This window comes from Marmota marmota, unplaced genomic scaffold, assembly GCF_001458135.2.
Source record: "Marmota marmota marmota unplaced genomic scaffold, marMar, whole genome shotgun sequence".
NCBI classification, from domain to species: domain Eukaryota; kingdom Metazoa; phylum Chordata; class Mammalia; order Rodentia; family Sciuridae; genus Marmota; species Marmota marmota.
Window position 1 is genome coordinate 1,423,433 of NW_026000240.1, and position 25,958 is coordinate 1,449,390.

The following is a 25,958-nucleotide window of genomic DNA, read 5'->3' on the forward strand; positions in this document are numbered from 1 at the left end:
TTTGGCAGCTTTCCCCCTTACAGTACTGAAGATGTTCCACTGTTTTCTTGCTTTCATCGTCGATAGCAAGAAGTAGGCTGACACTTCAATTGCTGTGTCCATAAAGTTTGTCTTTTTTTTCGCTTTTGGCTAACTTTTAACAATTCTTTGTCTTTGATGTTATTTTGCTATAATGTGGCTACATGTAAATTATTATTTTTTTAAAAAATAGTTTTTAGTTATAGTTGGACACAATATTATATTTATTTATTTTTATATGGTGCTGAGGATTGAACCCAGTGCCTTGCACGTGCTAGGCACACTCTACCACTGAGCCACGTCCCCAGCCCATAAATTATTTTTTATCCTGCTTTTAATTCATTTCTTCAACTTAATGGATTTATGATCACTATCAGTTCTGAGAATTCTCAGCTATTAATTTATCCAGGGGCCAACCCCCTCAAACAATCTGTCATTGCCTGGAACTCAAATAAATGTAGATTACACTGTCTAACCTACGTATCTTCTCTTTTATATTTTCTCTTTGGTTCTCTGTGCTACATTTCTAGGCTCGCTCTTCAGACACATTCCCAGTTCACTACGTTTTACTTATGCTTGTCTGTTCTGCCTTTTAACTTTAAATGCTGAGTTTTTAATTTTCTGATATTGTTACTTTTTCTTACTGAAAGCTTTGTATGGGTTTTTCACAGTAGTTGTTTTCTGCCTTTGTTTTTAAGTTTGTATATTTATTCTGCCGATCATCTCTCTGTAATCAGTCTGTATGGCTAGTTCCCAGTCTCAGGGTCTTGCCTGCCTTGCTTGTGTTCTGAGTTTTCACTGAGGGCTACTCCTTTCCCTTAGAACTTTTATCTTCAGGTATTATTTGATACCTGAACTGAAGTTCATTTTTTCCAGGGAGGCTTTATATAATAAAGACTTCTGACACTTACTAGAGAATGCTACCAACATGAAACCATATGCAGTTAAAACTTGTTTAGGGGAGGCTGGGGTTGTGGCTCAGTGGTAGAGCACTTGCCCAGCATGTGTGAGGCCCTGTGTTCAATCCTCAACACCACATATAAATAAGTAAAATAAAAGATCCATTGACAACTAAAAAAGATTAAAAAAAAAAAACTTTTTAGATAAAAGATTTTTTTGGACCTTCTAGATGGAATGAATTCAGACCATCAAAATGTATTTTTAAATTAAGTTTTGCAGATTTACTTTTTCCCTCTTACCATCACCAGACTTCGTGCTTAAGGTTTTCTTGTTTCCTTCATCCAGAGGAATTTATTTCTGATTTATCCTATATATTAAAAGCCTTTTAGGTCCTAGCCTTATGAGAGAGGAACTCCTTTTAAATTTTTTACCTTAAGTAGACCAAGTTTTATTTCCTGTGGTAGTCATTGGAATGGAAGCTTAAGGTCTCCAGGGTGTAGTCAAATCCCTTGAGAGGAAATGGATTAATAAATTGCTTGCTCATTTTAGTTTCTGATTTCTCTTTGCTTTGGATCTCCAAGGAATCATCCCTATTACTAGCTCCGTCCATGCATTTAAAAAGATTTGATAAATTATCAGTTCTGTATTTTATCCAGCTCTACATTTATTTGATTTTGAAGCAAAGTCGCCCCCGCCCCTACACCTACCTTCCCTCCTCCCAGTCTCCTGATTGTGTTTTCTGTGTCTTCCTTTTGCTTTTTTCTTCCTAGCCTGGCTGCTAGTTGGCCTGATGTTATGGTTATTAGCACCAAATGAAAACACTCTTTTCCTCTGATTTGTGAACCTGCTGTTTATAATATGTGTTGCCATTTTCAGGTGATATGGGTATATTTTCACTACTGCTTGTGTTCTCAGAAATTTTTGAGACTTTATTAGGGTAGAGGAAGGGCCATTGGTATTGAAGGTTTTGCAGCTTATTGAAAGATTGTTAGAAGTCTGATTGTTATTACATTCATAAATTTTGTTATTTATATAAACTGTAATTAAAGATAAAAACCAGAATTGTGCTTCCGAAATTATGCTTTTCAACTTATATGACTTGTACTTGATCTCCGTGAATTACAGTAAAGTTGGACTGACTGGTTCCAGACACCATTACTTTTTTCATTTCTGCCATATATTTAACTACCCCTAGTCTCCTTCAGCAGACAATTGAGGGATTGTTTGCGCTTGAGTTGTGTCACAGTTAAACAATGGGCCTATTAGAAGAGTACAGTGTGTTTTGGGCACACTTTTTGTTTCGCCTACTTGTTTGTCACTGAAAAGTAGCAAAAAGTGTTTGAACAGACTGGAAGAAGGGCACTATTTATTTGCTGGTTTCTTTTTAAAAGACATATTTGAGTAATGGTGGAACAAAGCATAAGGTAAATAAGTATTTTATCACAAATTATTTTTTCTGGATAAAATGTAAGAAGAATGTAAAGAACCTTATTACAACCTCATTTGACATTTTTTAGGCATTTGACACTGTCAGTAGAAGCAGTACACAAACAAAACCCCCAAAATCTGCTTTATGGAAAAGACAAGACTAAGGCCATAAATCAGCTATAAGGGGAAAAGTACAAATATTTCTGAAGATAAGTTTTATTAATATAGGATAGTTTATATATTATCTAGTAAAAAGCTGTTTTATAAAAGATTTAATAAATTCAAGAAGAATAGTATTTCCTTTGGGGACGGAACATGATACCATGAGTCAGTCGTCTTCATTGTCTAATATATAGAAAGTCTCTGCCTTTGAATTGCTTGAAATTTTGGTCTGGAAAAACACATAAAATGTTAACTAATGATGCAATTATAATTCATTGCCAAAGAATGCTCCAATATGCTGTATTAGCGTAAGTAAGAAAAAAGAGCATGAGATTGAGTTGTTAGGAATTTGAATCTTAACCTTAGCAATTAGTTTAGTGTGAGTTGAGGCAAACCACTTACTGTTCGGTGGGTTTGTTCTTTCACGTATAAGGGCGATAGAGCAGACGAATCCTAATCCTTTATAATTTTAATATATCCTGAATTAATTTTCCTGTGTAACTCAAGTTTGGAGCATGTGAGGGATCATTTTGAGCAGGGAGAGACAGGAATGACCTTATCTAGGAAATCATTTTTATTGAGCTTGGAAGATTAGACTCTCTAAATGATGTAGCAATATCCATGAAAATGGTTTAGGAAGGAAGATCTTTCATATATTTGGGGAACGTGAAGCATAGGACTGGTGTGGTGCATTCATTTGAAGTAAGATTGACTCAGTAATTTGTAGTTAAATGACCCTGAATGCCAGAGTATAGGCATTTAGAGTCCTCCTCAGGCTGTAGATTTTAGGCAGCTACTGAGGGAAAGCATAGCCAGGGAGATTGATATCATGTGTTATTTATTTATTTTTTTGGTACCTGGGATTGAACTCAGGGGCACTTGGCTACTAAGCCACATCCTCTGCTCTATTTTGTATTTTATTTAGAGACAGGGTCCCACTGAGTTGCTTAGGGCCTTGCTAAGTTGCTGATGCTGCTTTGGAATTCAAGATCCTCCTGCCTCAGCCTCCTGAGTCTCCTAGATTACAGGCATGTGCTACTGGGCCCAGCTAGTTCAAGCATCTAAATTCCTCTGACCACAGTTAAAGATGTAGAGACAAACTAGAGAAATCCTGAAATAAAATTCTCAGCTAAGCTGATGGAATAAATGTTGATATTACATCAACCCTATATCAAGGGTTGTGCTTATATTTATATTCATTTATATAATTTATTAGTTATTAGAATTGTTGCTGTCACATTTATTATCTTGAGTAATTTTGTTAGGGATATCTCTGACTCGTGTTAAATACGAAATTTGAGTTTTGTTTAGGCAAATATTGCTTAAGAGTCATGTTCATTAGGATTTCCTTAACACATGGCTAAATTCAACTTTATAGTGTACAGTCCCCAGAAAGATAGTTGTGAAATAGACAAAAAAAATGCCTTAGCTCCTCTTTAGTTCTGTTAGACTTAATCTGTGAGGACAATTTAAAAGTTACTGCATATTAAAATTAAACAGAAGAGAAACAATTTAGGATAATGAAAGTATTAGGGTATAAAGAAAGGCTATGTTGTGTTAGGGTATAAAGAAAGGCTATGTTGTGAAAGTTGCTGTGTAAGTCATTTGCTTAGAATTTAGTGTTGCTCCTCATATAAATGTCATTTAGTCACTTTGGCTAATTCACAAAAGCCTGATATTGTCATGAAAAGCAATATGTTACATGATGTTGCATGTGTATAAACTTTCAACCATGTTGGGATTAGATGGGTTTTTCTATCCTAGCATGGAAACCCTGCTAATGATTATATTTTCCTATGTAAAATGTGTTTGGTAGAGTAGAGGATGCAATAAATATGGATCTTATAACAAAAAAAAAATGGGGGCTTGTGGGGAAACTAATGAATGTGATTTCATTTTTATTACATAATGTTATGTGTCAACATTTGGGATATCTTCAAAACCCATCACACCCAAAGAACCATCATAAACTTTATGCATGTTTGGTAAAAGATCAAAGTACAAGAAAAATCAGTGGTTTTAATGTAACAGTAAGGAAAGTTCATTGCTATTTCAGACTCTACAACTAATCTTTAGGAAGTCCAGGTTTTCTAAAAGTTCTTAAATATTGCTTGCTTTTTAGCTACATACCTGGTTAAGACCAGATTTTTTTTTCCATAGACTTCAACTAAACCAACACAGCACACAGATTCTATCCACCTGTCTTCTGCTAAACCAGGCATTAAAAAGATTTTCAGGAGCTGGGCACATGCCTGTAATCCCAGCAGCTCTGGAGGCTGAGGCAGGAGGATTGAAAGTTCAAGGCCTGCCTAAGCAATTTAGTAAGACTCTGCCTCAAAATAAAAAACGAAAAAAGACTGGGGATATAGCTCAGAGGTAAAGTCTTCATGGGTTCAGTCCTCAGTATCAAAAGAAACTTTTAAAGGTTGTAAAATAATGCGAATCATCTAAGATTATTTTGTTTTAAAAAATGTTTTTCATAAAAATGTTATTTATTTAATATATAATGGATTTATTGTTATTATAAGTGAATTAAATTTTAAATAACTTATTTTAATTTCTTACAAAGTAAATATAAGTGTAACCCTCATAAACAAAAACTCTTTGGAATATATTAGCTTCCTTCGTTGCAACAAAATACCTGAGGAAATCAACCAAAAAGAGGAAAGATTTATTTTGATTCATGGTTTCATAAGTTTCAGCCCATAGTTGCGTGGTCCCTTTACTCTGGGCTTATAAAGCGAGGTAGAACATCATGGTGGAGCAGAGCTGCTTGTTTCGTGGCCGGCCAGTAAAGCCAGAGGGAGAAAGAAAGAACTGTTTCTTCCAACTTGGCCCAACCTTTTAAAGCTTCCACTACTTCCTAGTAACACCATCAGCCTAAGACCAAGCCTATTTAACACACCAGCTTTGGGGGGAAATTTAAAATCCAAACCATAATAGAATCCTCAATACTTAAAATATAAAGTGGCCAGGTACATTGGTGCATGCTTGTAATCTCAGCTACTTGGAAAATAGAGGCAGGAGGATTACAAGTTTGAGTCCAACATAAGATCCTGTTTGAAAATTTTTTAAAGATGTAAAAAAAAGGGTGGGACTATAACTCAGTGGTAGAGTGCTTGCTATGCATGTGTGCAGGCCTTGAAACTGAAATGTTTTGAAGAATTGTTATTGCTGTTATTGCTATTTGAAAATCGATGTTTTGAAGAAACTGAGTGACTTAATAAGCATGTATTGAGAACAGGCAGTGATAAAGGGCATGCCTACCCTAATTTAAGCAGATACGTATTGGTCTTTTTCTCTGGCTTGTGGACTCTTAGAGAAGACCTAGGTCATCTTTTATTTCCTCAGTGTCTATCATAGAGTCTTTTTTTAAAAAAATGATAATAATAGCAGCTTTTAGTCTTTATTAGCTCATTTAATCTTTATTCTGTGAGATAGGTATTATTTCTTTTTCACTGAGGTGTAATTTACATAGCCTAAAATACTATTACTATTACTATTTTTTTAAAATTCTTCTTTGTTTTTCATGTCCTTGAAAGTTTTGAGAAGTATGCTGGTCAGGAATTTTGTAGTGGGCCCCTCAATTTGGTTCATCTGATGTTTTTATTATGACTACACTAGGGTTATGGGTTTTGGGGATGAATGCACACAGGTGAAGTGGCTTCTCATTACATTACATCAGGGATTAAGTTTTATTAATCTAAAACTGGTAGCTGCTAACCGTGGTCACTGTTTGCCAGTTGTATTTGCTTGGCTGTATTTGCCAGGTTTAACTGCAAAGTTATTTTTCCCTTTTCATCCTTTGCAAATGAATTGTTAAATCCAGCCCATACTCAAGAGAGAAAATTAATCTCAACTTCCTACAGAGAGATGTATCTACATATATAAATTTGGAACTCTACTATACAGATTTGTCCTCCATTCATTTATTTGTAACTATGTGAAATGATGTATATTTATTGTGTACTTTGAGTTGTAATCTAATACTATATTAATTTTATTGTTTGTATCATTCCAGCATTGGTTTTTGGGAACTCTTTCCTATGTCCCTTGTCTCTTTGACATGTCCTCATCATTCCACACTTTTTTTCATTTTGGTACTGGTGCTGGCGATTCTGGGGATTGAACTCACAGAGTCTAACACATGCTAGGCAAGCATTTTACTGCTAAGCTACATCCCTGGGCCTTTTAAAAAATTACTTATTTTAATTATTTTTAATATGCACCCATAAGAGAGTTGTCACTTATTGTGATTGCAACAAAATTAGAGATCAATGTGAATAGTCAATTGCGTTCTATTGAAGTTATATGTCCTATTGTCTGTAGTCCATCTACTTTTATTTATTTTTTTCTTTGACTGACATGGTCTTCATTTCTGCTTTATGGAGGGGTGGCATTATACATATGTTTAGTTCTCCATAGCTATTAGGTTTTTTAAAATTCTAATTAGTTACACATGACAGTAGAATGCATTTGACATTTTGTATGCAAATGGAGCAAAACTTCTCATTCTTCTGCCTTGGCCCTTTTTAAAAATTTCATTTTGAGACAAGTGCCTGCTAAGTTGCCCAGTCTGACCTCAAATTTGTGATATTTCTGTTCCTGAGTAGCTAAAATCACATACATGTGCTACCATGCCCCACACATTTATCCTTCTAAAGTACTTCCTTATCTTCTGAAAACTACAAGATGCTCTAGGCTCACTTCACATTTTCCCTGTTTCAGGCCTATAACCAGCCATGTCTTCAAGAAATCCTGAAGCACAGTTAAGTCATTTGCCCAAGGTCACACATTTAAGCAAATGGTAGAACTAGGATTCCAACCAAAGCAGATTCTAGATCCTATGCTGTTAGCCACAAAACTGGACAATGTGCTCCTGGTATTGTTCTATGTAATTAATTAATAAATTAATTTGCTTTTGTTCAGTTGCTTTTGAGTTTCTAGTTATGTTTTGTTTGTGGACAAGCCTTAAAATCAGTTTACATCAAGTAATTATTGTGCCCTGTGTTTGTGTTTCCTTTTTCTCTTTCTCCTTCCCTGCCCCCCTTTTCTCCCTCCCTCCCTCCCTCTCTCCCTCTGGCTCTTTCTTTCTTTCTTTATTCTAGGGATTGAACCCAGGGCCTCTTGCATTCTGAATGCATGCTCTGCAACCAAGCTGTACCCCAGTACTCTTCTGTTTTATATTACTTTGTTAACCACAGCTCTGATGATAGTAATTGAGTTTAAAAGCTAGTAATTAGCCACAGATTATCACTGTTAAATTTTGGTGCATTTCCTTCTGTCAGTACGTATAAATGCGTTTAAATTTTTTATTTTCTTCTGATTTTTAAACAGTGTGCATAAATATGGAATTACAAGATACAAAAACCAGATATTGTAGCTTTATGTGCCATTTCTGTTGTAACTGGAAAGTGAACCATTCTAGGAGTACTATGTGTGCCTTAGTGTTATAAGAACATTAAGACCTAAACATCCATCTTGGTTTATCTATTCGTCAAGTAATCCTTGCAATACTTGATACTAAGCCTTATCTTTCTTCCATCTGTAGCAAAATAGATCCCCTGTGGTAGTGTACACATTGGTAGCAGTCCGCACTTAGGAATAGCCAGTTGAATCTGCTTGCCTTCCCCCCTGTCCCCTTAAGAAAACAACCAGCATGCCCCCCACTGCCTGCAAGCAGCTGGTTTGGAAGAATCATTGGAGGCATGTCTTTGGTGCTACCTAAGTTTCCACCCTACTGCTTCCTTAGGCAGGCAGTCTTCCCCATATATATATATATATATATATATGTGTGTGTGTGTGTGTGTGTGTGTGTGTGTGTTTTATTTCCTTTCCCCAGCCTTTCTCTATCTGGTTATCCCCCCAAATGTGTACTTTTTCTCCTTAACTTCTCTTATGCTTCTTCTTGTAGGCTGAAAAATAATTGTCATTTTAGCAGATAGTAGTGTGCTAAAGTAGTTCAGTAGCACAGGTAGTGCTTGTGACACACTCTAACAAGGGAATCAAAAGCTGTAAGATTTGGAGTAGAATTTGGTATAATCTCTTCATCCCTCAATTTTCTAAGTGCTATTATTATTTTTTTCAATACACATACACAATTTTGTTTACTTAAATATATTACATACTATAATCAAATCAAATCAAGATCAGATACCAATAAAAACCTTGTTTAATGGGGAAATATGTTGTTTCCTAAATAAACTTTTGCATCAGAACTTGTATAAATTAGGAATCCTCTTCCCTTTACTCCTGATTTTAAATGTGTTTGACCCACCTTTTTAAAAGATAAAATATAAGCATATGTAAGCAAAATTGATATTTCTACCAAAATGGCCATATCTATAAGTGAGGTCACCTGATTGCCTGGACTGGGTGACAGAACCTTCGGGTTGTGGCCACACCCTTGGTTCTATGCTCTATAAATTTTGACAATGTACCTGAATTGGTCAAGCTTCATGTGACTGTCTTACAAAAGAGACTAATGTGTATAGATCAGAATATCAGATTTCCAGAGACATCAAACATTGCATCAGTGGCATTTTCTTTTGGGAAATTTAGGTGAAGGTAAGTTATTAATCACAAGATTGATTTGTGTGGAATCCTAACAGGGGGGTGTTAGTTCATGGGTTTAAGATCTAAGCATCCATCTCTATTTCTAAAGAGGGACCAACCAGAGATATTCTAATTGTCTGGTCTGGTCTCCTCTTTGGAATTTTCTGAGACTCCATGTTGTCTGTCCATTGGAACTGTCTCACAATCAGTTGATTAGGGGAATTGCCTTTTTTTTTTTTTTTTTAAATAAGTTGTAGATGGACACAATACCTTGGTGCTGATGGACACAACCCAGTGCCTCACATGTGTTAGGCAAGTACCCTACCACTGGGCTATAATCCCAGCCCAGGCATTGCTTTTGATATGTTAGTGTTATCATGATTTCCACTTGGCTTTTTAAATATTTAGTAACATTTTAAAACTAAACATTTGCTAATTTTGTTAGGGGAGATTACCTTTGTAAGAATCACAATGTTATATATGTTACTGATTTTTGTCTCTTAAAAAATTAGTACATGGGCTGGGGATGTGGCTCAAGCAGGTAGCGTGCTCGCCTGGCATGTGCGGGACACTGGGTTCGATCCTCAGCACCACATAAAAATAAAATAAAGATGTTGTGTCCACCAAAAACTAAAAAATAAATATTAAAAAATTCTCTCTCTCTCTCTAAAAAAAAATTAGTACATATTAATTATACAGGATGGTGTGTTTCATTGTGGCATACTTGGGCATATGTAAGAACATAATTTGATCAATTTTACTCTGAAATGTCTCCCTCATGATTTATTGATTCTCCCCCACCCCCCAAATTTCACAGATGTCACTTTAAATGGATAACATTTTCTAATTTGGAGTGTGTGGGAATTAGTTACTACTGTCTTCTGCTTGTGCATACTGCTTTTTTTAATGTTGTTTATTAATTGTTTTTTGGGGGGTTTGCTTATCTGTTTCAGGCCATTTCATAATTCTGAATCATGTCTGACAACGGAGAACTGGAAGACAAGCCTCCAGCACCTCCTGTGCGAATGAGCAGTACCATTTTTAGCACTGGAGGCAAAGATCCTTTGTCAGCCAATCATAGTTTGAAACCTTTACCTTCTGTTCCAGAGGAAAAAAAGCCCAGGAATAAAATCATCTCTATATTCTCAAGCACAGAAAAAGGTAAATAGCTGTTGTGGTTTTAAGAGTCTCAGCATTAGTTTATTATTTGATGTTACCTGTGTTGGTCCTTTACTGTATGAACAACGAACAGATCCAAGAAAACAGTTGGTGCTGATATATAGGCACTAATGAAAACACTACTTTAGGTGGCCATGGTGATTTGTGCCTGCAGCCATAGCTCCTTGGGGAACCAAGGCAGGAGGATTGCTTGAGCCCTGTTCATTGCAGGCCTGGACAACATGGTGGCACCCTGTCTATAAAACAAAATAAACAAGAAAACTAGTTTATTTGAAACTGTAATAGAAAATTATAAAATTATAAAGTTGTTTTCATCCTACTTATTACAGCCCATGAATTTCTATACTCATTTCCATTTTCTGAGACTTTGGGCTATAGTTAAAGGCTTTCTCACATTAGTGGGGATTTGTGATTGTCTTTGTGTTGCTTTAACAAAATATCTATGTCTGGGTACTTTATAAGAAAAGAGATTCATTTGGCTTAATAATTCTGGTGGCTGAAAAGTCCAAAGAATGTGGCCCTTATGTCAGGTTAGGGCCCTTGACATCTTGACAACATGACAGAGAAACAAAATGGGAACCAGTTGCTTGCAGAAGGGGACATGTGTGGGCCAGAATGTAAAAGAGTGGGGAGGAGCTAGACTTGTTTTTTTATTATTTACCACCTTCTCCCTCAGGAACCAATGCACTTCTTGAGACAGGCATTAATGTATTCTGAGATGGTAGGATCCAGTTGCTTCCCACTAGGCCCCGCCCCTTAAAGATCCAGACACCTTTCAATGCTATAACTGGGAACCAGTCCTTTAAACATGAACCTTTGAGGGACAAACCATATCTATCCATAGCAGTGATATTTTGAGGAAACCTGACTTTCCACATGCAAACACACATACATACACACACACATACATACACACACACATACACACACACCCTGTGCTGGGGATTAAACCTAAGGTCTCACACATACCAGGCAAGCAATCTACCAAGCTATGTCCCCCAGCCCAGAAACCTACTATTAACAGAATGGTAACATAGGGACCGTAATCCCCTTTCTGATTTCCTGGAGTCAGCTGTGTTTTGGAATAAAGAGTTTTTCTGATTTTTGAGTAGTTCCTCAGAAGGATCTGAGGTAGCCTTAGTGATTAGCAGTGTGTCTTCAGTAAAACATGTCTAGTCCAGGGGTTCTCAGCCTCAGCACTACTGATATTTTGGTGCCAAATAAGGTGTGGTTGTAGCAGTCTGTTCCCATGCATTATAGGATGTTTAGCAACATTCCTGGTTTTTACCCACTAGATTTCAGCAACCCTCTCCCATTTGTGACAACCAAAAATGTCTCTAGACATTGCCAAATATTCCCTGAGGGACAAAAGCACTCCCAGTTAAGAACCATTGACCTTGTCACACATTGTGGGACAAAGGCTGTAAATAATCCCATATATATATATATACATACATACATACACATATCTCTATATATGAAAAATTGTATATATTTATATGAGAAGTCAAGGAAGAAACTTGGTTTTCAGAGCTTTTTCAAATAAGGGTAGGGGAATTATTTATTTAAACACATTGAGCATGCTAATTTGGCTCTGATAGATGATAGTCGATATTAGCAAAGATAAAGATACAGGTCCTAAGTCTACATGGAGAGGTAAACCCAATTGGAAGAATGATGCTTTGTATAAAATAATAATACACTTTTTGTACCAAGGCTGAATCCAGAGGTGCTTACCCACTAAACCACACCTCTAAGTCTTTTATATTTTATTTAAAGACAGGGTCTTGCTAAGTTGCTTAGGGCCTAGCTAAACTAAACTCAAGATCCTCCTACCTCAGGCTTCTGAGCTGCTAGGATTACAGGCATGTGCCACCATGCCTGGTTTGAGACACATTTGAGTTTTTTTTTTTTTTTTAATTGTCAATGGACCTTTATTTTTATTTATTTATATGCGGTGCTAAGAATCAAACCCAGTGCCTCGCACATGCTAGGCAAGCACCCTACCACTGAGCCACAACTCCTGCCCCACATTTGAGATTTTAAAATAATGAAAATTTGAGTTAACATTAATAAAGAATCAAATCTTGGAGAATTTTGATTTACAAACACGACATAATCATTAGACAATTGCAAACTTGTTCATTTTGTCACATATATCACTTATTTCTAATTTTGCTTTTATTAAGATTTTATGCAAGAGCTGGGGATATAGCTCAGTGCTTGCCTCAAATGCACAAGACTCTGGGGTGAATCTCCAGCACCATTTAAAAAAAAAAAAAAAAAAAAGATTTGGGACTGGATATGTAGTTCAGTGGTAGAGTGAATGCTGCATGAGGTCCTGGGTTTGATCCCCATTACCACCTGAAAAACTTTTTCCATGAGGCTATAAACTGAAGAGCCTAGCGCAAGTATGGCTTTTAAATTTATGTAACAAGGGATCAGCTGTGTATGTGGTATGTTTGAAGATGAAAATTAGGCTGGATTAAGTAAAGGATAAAGGGGAAGAAGACAGAGCAGTGAACCAAAAACTGTGCATGGGAAGAAGGTGAAAAAGCATGGGTTAGCACCAAATCCTCATCTTCCATAGTAGAGGGTCAGTATGTTTAAAGTGGGAAAATCTGAAAATGTCAGTGTAAACACAGCATTTGAAATTATGGAAATTAAAAGTAAAATTATGGTGGTTAGTACCAGAACAAATTGCAGAATTGAAATTACTTGCCTGTGGGGAACCAGAATCCAAAGCAGAGTAAGGGAATGTTCAAGATAGGGTAAAAAATATGTTGGGTACAAGATTGAAAGTATGTTGGAAATACACACACCCGTGCACACGTACGTGCATATATGTTGGGTGTAGTAGTGTATGCTTGCAATTCCAGCAACTTGGAAGGCCGAGACAGGAGGATTACAAGTCTGAGGCCAGCCTTGGCATCTCATCAAGACCCTGTCTCTAAATAAAGAAATTTTAAAACGGAATTGGAGATATAGCTTCAGTGGTAGAATACCCTTGGGTTCAATCTGGGGACTGGATACACACACACACACATACACACACACACACACACGTACATAGTTGGGGACAACCTTGTAGCTGGTAAAAGAATACTATAAAATGAAACAAAACAAAATAGAAAATGTGAACAATCTAATACCTGACTTTGGATAATGGTTAGGGTTTATGAACAAACCGAACATGTATTTGCATAAATGTAAAACAACATACCCGTCTCTGATCATTTTTTTTTTTCCATCTCTGATCATTTTGAGAATCCTTCTTTTTTGCTCTCCATTACCAAAACTTCTCTTTCCCTTCCTTTCTCACAGAATTACCTAGGAGCTGCAACTAGCCCCGGGTCTTTTTCCTTCATCTTAAATAGAAGTTTCTGAGCTGAGGATATAGCTCAGACAGAATGTTTGCCTAGCATGAATGAGGCCCAGGATTTGATCCCTAGCACTGGGGAAAACAAAACACAAAAAACACAGACGTTATTAGCCACATACAAAGTAAAGAGAATAGTATAATGAACTTCCTTCCCAGCTTCAGTCATTACCATCATTTTGCCTCCTTTTGACCCTTCTTTCCAACCCATGTTCCTGTTCTTATTGTTCCTACCTGGGAGCTACCATAAAGATGAGGGAGAATCTGTGTGTGTGTGTGTGTGTGTGTGTGCATTCACGCTAGGCTGTTCCTACTATATTACTAGTTCCCCCATCCCTACCTGCTTGGCTTCTTTCTTCAACCGCCTGCAACATTTCTGCATTAGTGTTCTACCTACATCTTGAGCCGCTGTTTCCTAGTTGCTTTTCATCTTTGAACATTCCTCATATATTGTGTTCTTTTACATATAGTGATTTGGTGTAGAAGAGGAGTACTGCAATGTGTAGCAATATACCATCTTTACAGAGGTCTAGAAGGGAAAGAATTACATTTTCATTTTAAAAAAATCACAATGATTCCACAAAAAATACTTTAAGGTGTCTTCAATGATTACTGGTTTTAATTGGTGTCACTGGAAAAATTTAAAACATCAGAAATAACTTTAAAAAATTGATATATAATTGTACATATTTATGGGCTACTGTGTGGTATTTTGGTACATGTATTCATTGTATAGTGATGAAATCAATATAGTTGGCATATCCTTCATCTTCAATATTTATGATTTCTTTGTGTTGGGAACATGTAAAGTCCTCCCTTTTAGCTTTTTTTTTTTTGATCCTGGGGACTCAACCCAGGCTTTGTGCATGCAAGCTATTTTATTTTAAATATGTAATAAATTAGCATTAACTACTGTCACTCTCCTGTGCTATCTAATGGTAGAACTTATTCCTAATTGTAATTTTGTACCAAAGTTAATTATAATTAATACTTCCATGTAACCTTTTCTCTCCCCCTCATCTTCCCCAGCATTTGGTAACCACTGCTCTTGACATCTGTGAGATCAACTTTTTTTTTTTTCCCCACATGAATTAGAACATGCAGTATTTGTCTTCCTGTGCCTGGCTTAATTCATAGTATCCTTCAGGCCCATCTTTGTTGCCACAGGAACACGACTTCATTCTTTTTTATGGATGAATAATACTGCATTGTGCATATATTCCACATTTTCTCTATCAATTCATGTATACAGGCACTTTGGTTGTTTCCATTCTTTTGCTTTATGAATATAGCTGCAATATGCGACTGTAGATTACTCTTTGACATAACGATTTCATGTCCTTTGGATATATATGCCCGGTGGTGGGATTGCTGGATCAGATGGTAGTTCCAGTTTTAGCTTTTTGAGACACCTCTATATTGTTCTCTATAATGGCTGTACAAGTTTATATTTCCACTAACAGTGTATAATGTATAAGACTTCCCTTTTCTCTACATCCTCTCCAGCATTTATTATTTTTTGGCTTTTTATTAATAGCCATTTTAATTGGAATGAAATGATATCTGATTGTGATTTTGATTTGCATTTCCCTGATGATTTGTGATGGTGAGTAATTTTTCATATGCATGTTGGCTATATGTTTGTATTCTTTTGAGAAATGTCTGTTGAGATCATTTTACCCATATTTAAATCAGATTATGATTTTTATTTCCTGTTCCTTACATATGATTTTTTTTTTTCCTGTTCCTTGTATATTCAGGGCATTCATTCTTTGTTGGATGAATGGTTTGCAAGTATTTTCTCCTAATCTGCAGGTTGTTTCCTTACCCCATTGATTGTCTGGAGGCTTTTTTTAAAAAGTTTATATAACTTTTCGTGACAACCCAACTGAAGAAATCTTTTTTACTTTCCTGATAATATGTATCACATGCACTGTGTGAATCATCAGAGATACAGTAATAAGCAAAGCAGATATCCTTACTCTCATGACACCAACCAAAAACTACTGTAGCATGTAATTATAAACTATTAAAGTGACACAGGGTTAATGGAAAATGTTCGTCTAATCTGAAGTATTTGGGAAAGCAAGGAAATGAAAATAGAGCTGAAGAATAAATGATGATAAGTGAGAAAACAGTTAAAAAGTGAGTTCAATGCCTTGGAAAGAGCCAGCCACAGGAGGCATCACAGTATAGCATGGAGCTGAGTGTAGTCCAGAGTCACTTGAAAGCACAGAGGGTAGGTGAGAATTACAGTGTGATGTATGGAGGGGACTATGGACAACAGAGAGGTAGGCAGAGACCAGGTCACAAAAATGCCTTGTATTCTGTAGTTTTGAGCTCAGATTTTTATCTTGTTTCCTGGGGAACCACGAGAGAATTTAAACAGGGGAAAGTCCTGGTCACATTTTTATTTTAGGTAGGTAGTTGTGTAGAAAATAGGTTTTGTTGGAGGTCTAGGACTGAAGTTGGAAACTAGTTAGAAGGCTTTTGCCTAAGTCCAGGTGAGAAATGGCTTAGCTAGTTTAGTAGTTTTAATAAGGAAAATAGCAGTGAGCCATTGTTTTGGTGTATTTTTCTAAGCTCTATTCAGATAGCTTGTGTTGAGTACATAATATTTATTAACTAAAGCAATTTTGACCTCTAATTATTTAACCAACATGCACCTTCACTTCTGATTATGGAGATGATAGATGGTGAACATTCTTTCTTGTCCAAAAATCGAATGCTGGTATTAGTAGTAATAAAATTAGCCTATACTTCCCTACCCGTTTCCTAGAGAATGCTTTTCTGTATAGTGGAACAAATTTAGTTTCTTCAGTTTGAAGTTTTTCTAAGTCAAAATAATAAGGATGTGTGTGTGTAACAACTGGTTGTTAGACTAGAAAAAGAAGAGTCTTCCTTTTAAACAGATTTAGATTTTCTTAACCCTAGACTGTAACTCAAATGTAGCCTGAAAGGCTGAGGCCCTAAAAGGATGTGACAATAGCCTATTTAGAATTCTTGAAGTACCTGTTGTCAGCACTGTCTCAGGATCTTTACCTCGTGGCTAAATTTTGCTGCCTGCCTGCTGCTCATTTTGTTGTCTAATGTAAAGTTGGGAAATGATTCCAAGAATTTCGTTTTCTCCTGGGACACTAATAAGTTTTATTAAGAGAAGTTTCTTTCTGTGGTCCATTACTTCCTATCAGGTGATCTAATTCCTGTAGACACACTATAGATGATTGATAGGCAAAAGTGGGAAGTCGATATACTTTTTTTTTTTTAAACATTAACAGATTTCCTTCCAAAACTAAGGTGTCCAAATAAATTGTTTTTACTTATCTTTTATTTCTTGGCTTCTAGAGTTATGTGGTCAGTTTATATAGCTGGGTCCTTTCAGCACATTGTTCAGCTTGAGACTTGGTTTAGCACTTTTGTTTTAATGCTTTTTCTGATATCCTTTTCCCTTCCTGCGGGGACTACTAAAATATGGGAGGTATTTGTGAAAAATAAATGGAATTAAACAGATTTTTTTAGTATATTGTGTCATTTTATTTTGAACAGATTTTAACATGTAAGTATATCTCAAGTTCTGCTTAATCATTTTCATGTCCTTCTGTAGCTTTAACTTTTCGTTCTATATCCCTAACGTCTGAAACTTTCTTTAATATGTTTGTTTCTCTAAACTAAACACTCCCAAGTTGAAGAACATTATTGGGCCTTAGACACAACAGGAACCAGGAATTCTCTTGCTCTGTATGTTATCTTTCTCCTTTCTGTGTACCTGTTTCCTGTTTCTTTTATATTTCAGTCTGGAGTTTCTCTGTATGTAAGGAAATATAGCCCTCAACAGTAACTGGGCTTTATTTCTTATAAATGTAATCACTGGAGATAGACTGATTTTCAGGGTGCCAAGTCTGACTTAGGTCAGATATCACTCCTTAAGCAGTTGACTGGGAGTGAGGAGGAGCAGCTGGGGCTGGCCTGGTTTGAATGAGATGCCTGCCTTGGACCAATTGTCTGTGGTTAGGATTATATAAGAAAATGGCGTTTTCCCAGCCATGTACAAGGAAAGCATGAGGAATGTTCCCAAAAGTGGGATGCCAAACAGTTAAAACAAACAAACAAACAAAAAGATAAAAGAAAAACTACTCTATTTTCAGAATACTTATAGCTTGACTCATAGTTCTCACAGAGATTTGAGGATTTTTTTCCCTATCAGATAAACAATATTCTTGGGGAAAATAGTATACTCTAGGTATCCTGTACCCTGATCCTATCTTTAGTGAAAAGGCTAGCTTATTTCCCAGTTTCCATGGTTCATCAAATTCTGTTTTTTCTGTCAGCCATACAAGAACAGTGTACAAATTAAACTATTAATTTATAGTTAACAAATACTTATTTCGGAATGCAATATACTGAGTTAGAAGCCATAGGACATAAAGAGAAGTAGAGGGTATGAGCTCCGTTTACTCAAAGTCAGTCTAGAGAAAAATGAGAGGTTGGTTATGATAGATGTATGTTTCATTAAAGACAGCAAAATTTTCTGAGAGTTGTGTTTCCCTCTGTTCCTTTCCACAATTGTGCCCTGCTTTCTTACCATGGCCACATATGTGCGTAGAAAACCTAGAGAAGAGGTAGACATTTGAACACAAGTCTCATCATGTTCAAAAGGTATCCTGTTTCCTATTAATGCTAGATCATTACTACCTTTGTAAACAAAGAATAGCAGTAACAATTCCAGCTTTGTATGTGCAGAACTATCAAACATCACCATTTTAAACTTTTTTATAATGGGAGAATACTCAGGTTAAACATAGCTATTGACCACATTATTCTTCTTACTTTCCCTCCCAAGGCCCAACTAAAATGACAGTAGAAACATTAAAAATAATAATAATTATAAGGACAATGAGAATAGGAGAGAGACAGTAGTATACAGGAGCTCTCAGTATATGTTTGGAGAGTGGAGTGGTGAGAAATGACACCTGACTAAATGGAACAGAGAGACATCACCTAAACATTTGCAGAAGGTAATGTCTGTGGGAAGTGAATTTCCCTCTAAAAACCTCAGAGACTCAAGATTTAGAGGCACACAGTACTGTAGGAAAAGGGGAGGGGAGGAGGGGATATCCAGGATGAAAGGACTGGGAATTAATTGAAAATTTTCATATAAAGTGTCAAAGACTCCCCAGGACTCATTCCTCTTTTACCTCTCCAGCCATACAAATATAGCCCCATCCTGGGGATGGAGGGAGGATATTTGCATTTAGTTCAGGACAAATTAAACCAGAGAGGGCCCTATTCTTTTCACAGGAAGTTAAAGGTTAGAATAAAAAACATGGATTCAATAAAAGCCAGCATATAAAACTCCTTTCTCTGCCCTGTTTTCAGAATACTTATAGCTTGACTCATAGTTCTCACAGAGATTTGAGGATTTTTTTCCCCATCAGATAAACAGTATTCTTGGGGAAAATATACTCTAGGTATCCTGTACCCTGATCCTAAATTTAGTGAAAAGGCTAGCTTATTTCCCAGTTAGTTCTTTAATACTTTTCTGTATTATTAGATAGCAAAAGATCACCAGACATTTAAGGAAAACTCTTATATATAAGAGTCCAAAATAATTGGGGAAATTTTTAAAAGGCATTTAGCCACCCATGTCAATAATGTCAGAGACTTAGGAGGCTGAGGCAGGCTCTTGATAAAAGTTACTGAGGCTGAACTTGAACTTGTGATCCTCCTATCTCAAAAAAGAACTGGGGTGTGACTCAGTGGTAGTGATTGTCTGCATTCAATCCCTAGTACTACCAAAAAATAAAAGGAAGAAAGAAAAAAATTATAAGGGCATTTAGAAAAACAGACAATGTAGAGAGAAAACAAATCTCAAAACTCAGACTATACATACACATATACTGTATAATCTTCAAAGAAGATAAATTAAACCCATGAAACAAGAAAAGAATACTTAGAAAATAATGAGAAATAATTATTAGCAATTCAATATATAAGATTACCAGAACAGGAGCTAGGGTTGTAGCTCAGTGATAGAGCTCTTGCCTAGCTATGTATGAGGCACTGGGTTTGATTCTCAGCACCACGTATTAATAAATAAAATAAAGGTCCATTGGCAACTAAAAACAATATTAAAAAAAAAATAAAGGCATTGTGTCCATCTACAAATAAAAATATTTTTAAAAAGATTACCAAAACATACAAGAGATATCAACAGGAGGATGAGTGGAAGATAATCAAGAAAATGTTCCCAAAGAGTTAAACAAAAATATGTCAATGGGGTCAGATGATGGTGGCACATACCAGTAATAATCCCAGTGACTCAGGAGGCTGAGGCAGGAGGATCACAAGTTTGAAGCCAGCCTCAGCAGCTCAGCGAGTCCCTGTCTCAAAATAAAAAATAAAATGGGGTTGTCGGGTACAGGGTTCAATAGAGCCACATCCCCAGCCCTATTTTACATTTTATTTAGAGACAGGGTACCAAAAAAGCAAAAGCATGGAAAAGATGAGAGTTTCAAATTACTGATAATAAACAAATTAGAGTGAAGAAAATATCAAAGAAATAATGGAAAAAAAATGTCCCAGATCTGAAGAATATTATTTCCAGATGGATGTGACTCACTGTGAACTCAGCTCAGTTAATGAATGAAGATCACAGCATCCTCAAATTTTATAATACTACAGATAGGACAGTGAAATATTGTGCTTCTAGTCAAGGTGGAGCAACAGGGACTGGATTTATACTCCCACCTAAAAGAATTAAAGTAATGGAAAAAATATACAAAACAATGGTTTTCAAGACAGTGAACATCAGGCAATGAAGAAAAATGATTAAAAAGAAACAAATGAGGTAAGCCCTACCATTGATTGAGCTTTCTGCCTGGAGAGTTTCTAGACTGCAGCACAGGGAGAGGGAAATTGGTGATCTCTTTGAGATGAGGAACAACGCAATTAAATAATTGGATTTATAGCAGAGTAGGCATTAAAGAGTGAATTTGAAGATAGGGCGATAGAAACCCTGCAAAACAAAACAAACAGCATTGTGGGACAACCTCTGGAAGAGTGACATATGTATAATTGAAGTCTTGGAGGGAGGGGTGAAATACTTGAAGAATACTTTAAAAATAATGGCAGAAAGCTGGTGGTGGGGCTGGGTTTGTGGCTCAGAGGTAGAGCGCTTGCCTAGCATGCATGAGGCACTGGGTTTGATACTCAGCACTACATAAAAATAAAATAAAGGTATGTGTTCACCTACAACTAAAAATATACATTTAAAAAAAAAAAATAAAGCTGGTGGTGTAAGTGGTACAGCACTTGACTACCATATGTGAGGCCCTGAGTTCTGTCTCCCAGCATCGGAAAAAAAAAAAAAATGGGAAGTGGGATTATGAAAACTAAAAAAAAAAAAATTACCACCAGCACACTGTACTTTATTACAAAAAATGTTTAACCAGGTCCTTCAGACAGAAGGAAAATGATGTCAGGTGAAATGTGGGTCTATACTAAGAAATGAAAAGCATTGGAATAGGTTAGTTTGTTTCTTTTCATCCTGGGGATTGAACTCAGGGGCACTTAACCACTGAGCCACATCCCAGCCCTATTTTGCATTTTATTTAGAGACAGGGTCTCACTGAGTTGCTTAATGCCTCGCTTTTTTTGCTGAGGCTGGCTTTGAACTTGAGATCCTCCTTCTTCAGCATTATGAGCTGCTGGGATTACAGGCATGCGCCACTGTGCCTGGTGCTTATATTTTTCTCTTAACTAAATATTTTTTAAAAATAATCATATTCTTAATGAAGTACTGATACATCCTATAACATGGATGAATTTCAAAAATATTAAGTAAAAAAAGCTATTTGCAAAAGACCATGTATTATATGATCCCATTTATATGATTAGCTAGAATAGGCAAATCTTTGGAGACAGGAAATAGATTAGTGATATCCCTAAGATTTGTGGTGACATAGGCGATGGAATGGGGAGTAATGATCACTGATGGGTACAAGATTTCTTCTGCTCATGATGTAAATATTCTAGTTAGAGTGTGATGATGGTTGCAAAATTTAAAAATGTACTAAAGCCATTGAATTATAAACTACATAATTATATTGAATTATGTAGTTTAAAAAGCTAACATAACAACAAAGGTGATGAAAGGAGATGATAAAAAAAATACTCGGTTAGGGCTGGAGTGGTAGCTCTGTAGGAGTGCTTGCCTAGCATGTGTGAGGCAATGAGTTCAATTCTCAGCACCACATATTAAAAAATAACAGTAAAGGACAAAAATTTTTAAAAATTTGGTTAATCCAAAAGAAGGCAGAAAAGATTGATAAAGTAGTCCTACTACATGCTCTCTACAGGAAATTCGCTTTTTTACATCCAGCCATAAGATAGGTTAAAATAAAAAGTATGCTAAAACTGGGGGTATAGCTCAGTGGTAGAATGCCTAGCATGTTCAAAGCCCTGGGTTTGATCTCCAGTACCACAAAAAAATAAGGGCTACTTATGTTAGCATCATAAACTTGACCTGACTCTGTATCAGACAAATTAGATTCTAGAGCTCAAAAAATATTGTCAGATTAAGAAAATTATTTCATGATAGATCATTTAGATAAATAGCAGCTAAACATGTACTGCTAACAGTTTCAAAAAACATGACAGAAAAATTGAAAGGATTTCAAGAAAAAATTGACAAATCCAGTTATAACTTGAGATTTTAATACACTTCTTTCAGTAATTGATAGAACAACTAGATAGAAAATTGGTAAGGATTTAGAATATTTGAACATAACAACGAACTTGACCTAATGGATATTTATAGAACATTCCATGCAGTAACAGTTAGAATCCATAATTCTTTTAAGTGTACATGGAACATACACCAAGATAAATCATATTTGAGGAAATTTTAAAAAAATTCTCAATAAATTTAGAAGGATTTAAACAATATAAAGTGTATTATGTGAACACATGTAATTTAATTAGAAATTAGTAACAGGAAACCCTCTGAAAATATTTGGAAAGTAGATAAAACACTTCCAAATAAAGAAAGGATATTTAGAAAACATACTGAATGAAAGTGAAAATTAAAAAACATCAATATTTGTAAAATATCTAAAGCTGGTCTGTTGTTATGGCTCAGTGGTAAAGTGCTTCCCTAGTATGTGTGAGGCACTGGGTTCCATCCTTAGCACTACATTAAAAATAAATGAATAAAACAAAGATATTGTGTCATCTACAACTGAAAATAATTTTAAAATAAGAGATCTCTAAAGCCCACTTGGAGGAAGTTTTACAGTATTGGAAAAGAAAGAAATTTCAAATCAATGACTTTAGCTAAGCCATCTTTTTTTTTTTTTTTTTTTTTGGATACTGGGGATTGAACTCAGGGGCACTTGACCCCTGACCTATACCCCCAGTCCTATTTAGAGATAGGGTCTCACTGAGTTGCTTAGTGCCTCTCTTTTGCTGATGCTGGCTTTGAACTTGCAGTCCTCCTGCCTCAGCCTCCCGAGCTGCGCTCAGCCCACTGCACCTGGCCAGCTAAGCCATCTTCATAAACTAGAAGGGAATAGCAAATGTAATCCAAAATAAGCAGAAGAAAGGAAATGATAAGAGTCAAAGCAGAAATCAGTGAAATGAAAGAAAAAGTAGTAAAATCATGAAACTAAAAACTGATTAATTTATAATACCAATAAAATGAATACATTTCTAGCCAGACTGGTGGAGGAAGAGAGAAGATAAAAATTACCAAATTGAGAGAGAATGAAAGAAGTAGATCCCATCTCTGCAGATTTTATGGATATTAAAAAGTGAAGGTATAGTTAGGTACAGTTTCACATGCTTATAATCCCAGCTACTGGGGAGGCTGAGGTAGGAGGATCCCAAAGTTTGAGGCCAGCTTGGGCAACTTAGTAAGAAGTACCGTGGCAGAAATGTGACAAAAGCTGTGATAGATCTGTACTCTGTAAACTGTGACGCTGTAAAACATTTCTGAGAGAAATTCAAAAAGTCCTGACTAATGGAGAGATTCGCTGTTGTCATGGATGAGAAAACTCAGTGTTAAGAAATCAATTCTTTCTAAATTGTTCTATAGATTCAGACAGTTTCAATCAAAATCCCAGCAGGCTTCTTATAGAAATTTAACAAGATTATTCTAAAATTCATATGGAAATGAGGCAGACCTAAAATATCCAAGTAGTTTTGAATTAGAAGAAGAAAAAGAGGAGAACAAAGACAGGATGATGAATACACTGTGTACGTAAAGTGCTTATTAAAAATGACAGAAATTGAGGCAGACTGGTGTTGACATAAAGGTGTGGATAAGCAGGTCATTGTAACAGAGCAGGACATTCAGAAATAGACCTACACATATATCAGCTGCAGATTCAAGCAGAGGAATTTGGGGAGGGAGAAAGGGAACTAATGTGTTTGAATTTACAGAGAATGTAATTGATAGGTGTGGGGTATAAATGTTACATAAAGTACAAGAGTAGGATCATTCCAAAACTGGCTAGTTTTAAAATACAGCAGTTGTTAAGTAAGAAGGAGGGATTAAGTTTGTGCTATAAAGAAGTGGTCTCCAAACTGTTTGTCAGGTCCCCACATCTTTACAACAGTATAGGTTACTTTACCTCATTTACTGGTTTCTGCTCAGACAGTATTTTAAGGAAATTGTCTTTCCTTGAATAACTTTATTCCTAATCTGTTTTAGGAAAAATGTCAACATATGATTATAAGTGCCTTTATTAACCTTGTTTAAATACTTTTTTTCTTTTTTCTGAATGCCTTCTAGGAAGTAAAAAGAAAGAAAAGGAACGGCCAGAGATTTCGCCTCCGTCTGATTTTGAGCACACCATCCATGTTGGCTTTGATGCTGTTACTGGAGAATTTACTGTAAGTTTTACCTCGTTAGACTTTGTTTATTATAGCACTAGAACATCACTCAAACTTTTTCCTGTGGTATTAACTTCGAAGTTAACTTTTCTGCCCACAAGTTAATTATTAGTTCTTATTTTCTTATAAGTGTTAGCAGTAGTGTGTGTTTTTTCCCCTAGGGGAGCTGAGCCTATTAGTTATAATTATGCAGAATAAATATAGGAAAAGTAGACCTTTAGAAAACTAGACCAGTTAGAATTTACTCAAATCTAAAAGTATGTGTATTGGTTTGTTTTATGTATTTTGATATTTATCTTTGAAAATTAATTTTATTAGAGCAATTCAAACCACAACTCATTTCTGAATCTCTTTTTGTTAGGGCATGCCAGAGCAGTGGGCTCGATTGTTACAGACCTCCAATATCACCAAACTAGAGCAAAAGAAGAATCCTCAAGCTGTGCTAGATGTCTTAAAGTTCTATGACTCCAACACAGTAAAGCAGAAATATCTCAGTTTTACTCCTCCTGGTAAGACATCAGATGGTGGTAAAAGACTGAATCACATGGAAAATTGTAAAGCACTGCTAGATAAAAAGATTATTTCTGGAAAAATAAAAGGCTAAGCTGTATTTCTTGTCCCTGCTTTCTTCTGTATTGAATCTGCTTTTTGTTAACTATCCGGTGGCTCTTGAACATCATCTGGAGCTGAGGATTACATTACTGTCATAGTTTGTTAGAAATGGAACTGGATGTTTTAAATTTTTTCCAGATTTTTTTATACATTATAATTAAATGTGATAGTGTTATTTGTTGTTACATGTACTTGGGGTTTTTTCCTCCTCACTGCTTTAAATGATTTTCAGTTTAGAAGGAAAAGATGTAGATTTATAGACATCTTTATGCTAGAGATATGTTTATTGTCAGTGGCATGGAAAGAAGTTTTGCTATATAAATGCATAGACCTTGAAGTAAAAAATGGTTTTCTACTCAAAAATTGAAATAAATAAAAAATGTAAATACATAAAAATAAACATTATAACTAAAAGGTTTATACCTCAGAATTAGAATATCAGTGGGTAAGAATTGGAATATACTGGATTTTTAAAAATAGTTTGTTTAAATCAGCATCAGAATCAAGTCCACATGGTGCAGTTGGTTGAGCGGTCCCTAGAATGTCTTTTGGGATTTAGTTAGACTCCCCTTCCCCATGCTGGTTCTCCTGCTTTCTCTTCCTTGCATTGTACTTTAGAAGATGCAAATCATTTGTCCTGTTTCTCTCATGTAGATTTTGCCATTTACACCCCCCAGGATATTATTTTTATTTAATATGTTTCTCTGTCTCTAAAGTCATATATCTAGTTTTTAAAAATAATGTAATTATGTAAAAATCATATGTGGTTTGAGTTAACTGTATTTAATATGTTTATATCATCACAGAGATAAAGGCTATGTTCAAAAAAGAA

The 25,958-nt window shown here is 35.7% G+C and overlaps 1 protein-coding gene across 1 annotated transcript in view; it reads left to right on the forward strand.

Annotated features, from left to right (window-relative positions):
• Pak2 (p21 (RAC1) activated kinase 2) overlaps window positions 1-25,958 on the forward strand; it is a 74,676-nt gene that overhangs the window by 24,259 nt on the left and 24,459 nt on the right. Inside the window, exons 3-5 of the mRNA XM_015486826.2 lie at window positions 10,017-10,224; window positions 24,414-24,514; window positions 24,876-25,023. Coding sequence (XP_015342312.1) covers window positions 10,038-10,224; window positions 24,414-24,514; window positions 24,876-25,023 — 436 coding nt within the window. The 5' untranslated portion in view covers window positions 10,017-10,037. The remainder of the gene's footprint in view (window positions 1-10,016; window positions 10,225-24,413; window positions 24,515-24,875; window positions 25,024-25,958) is intronic.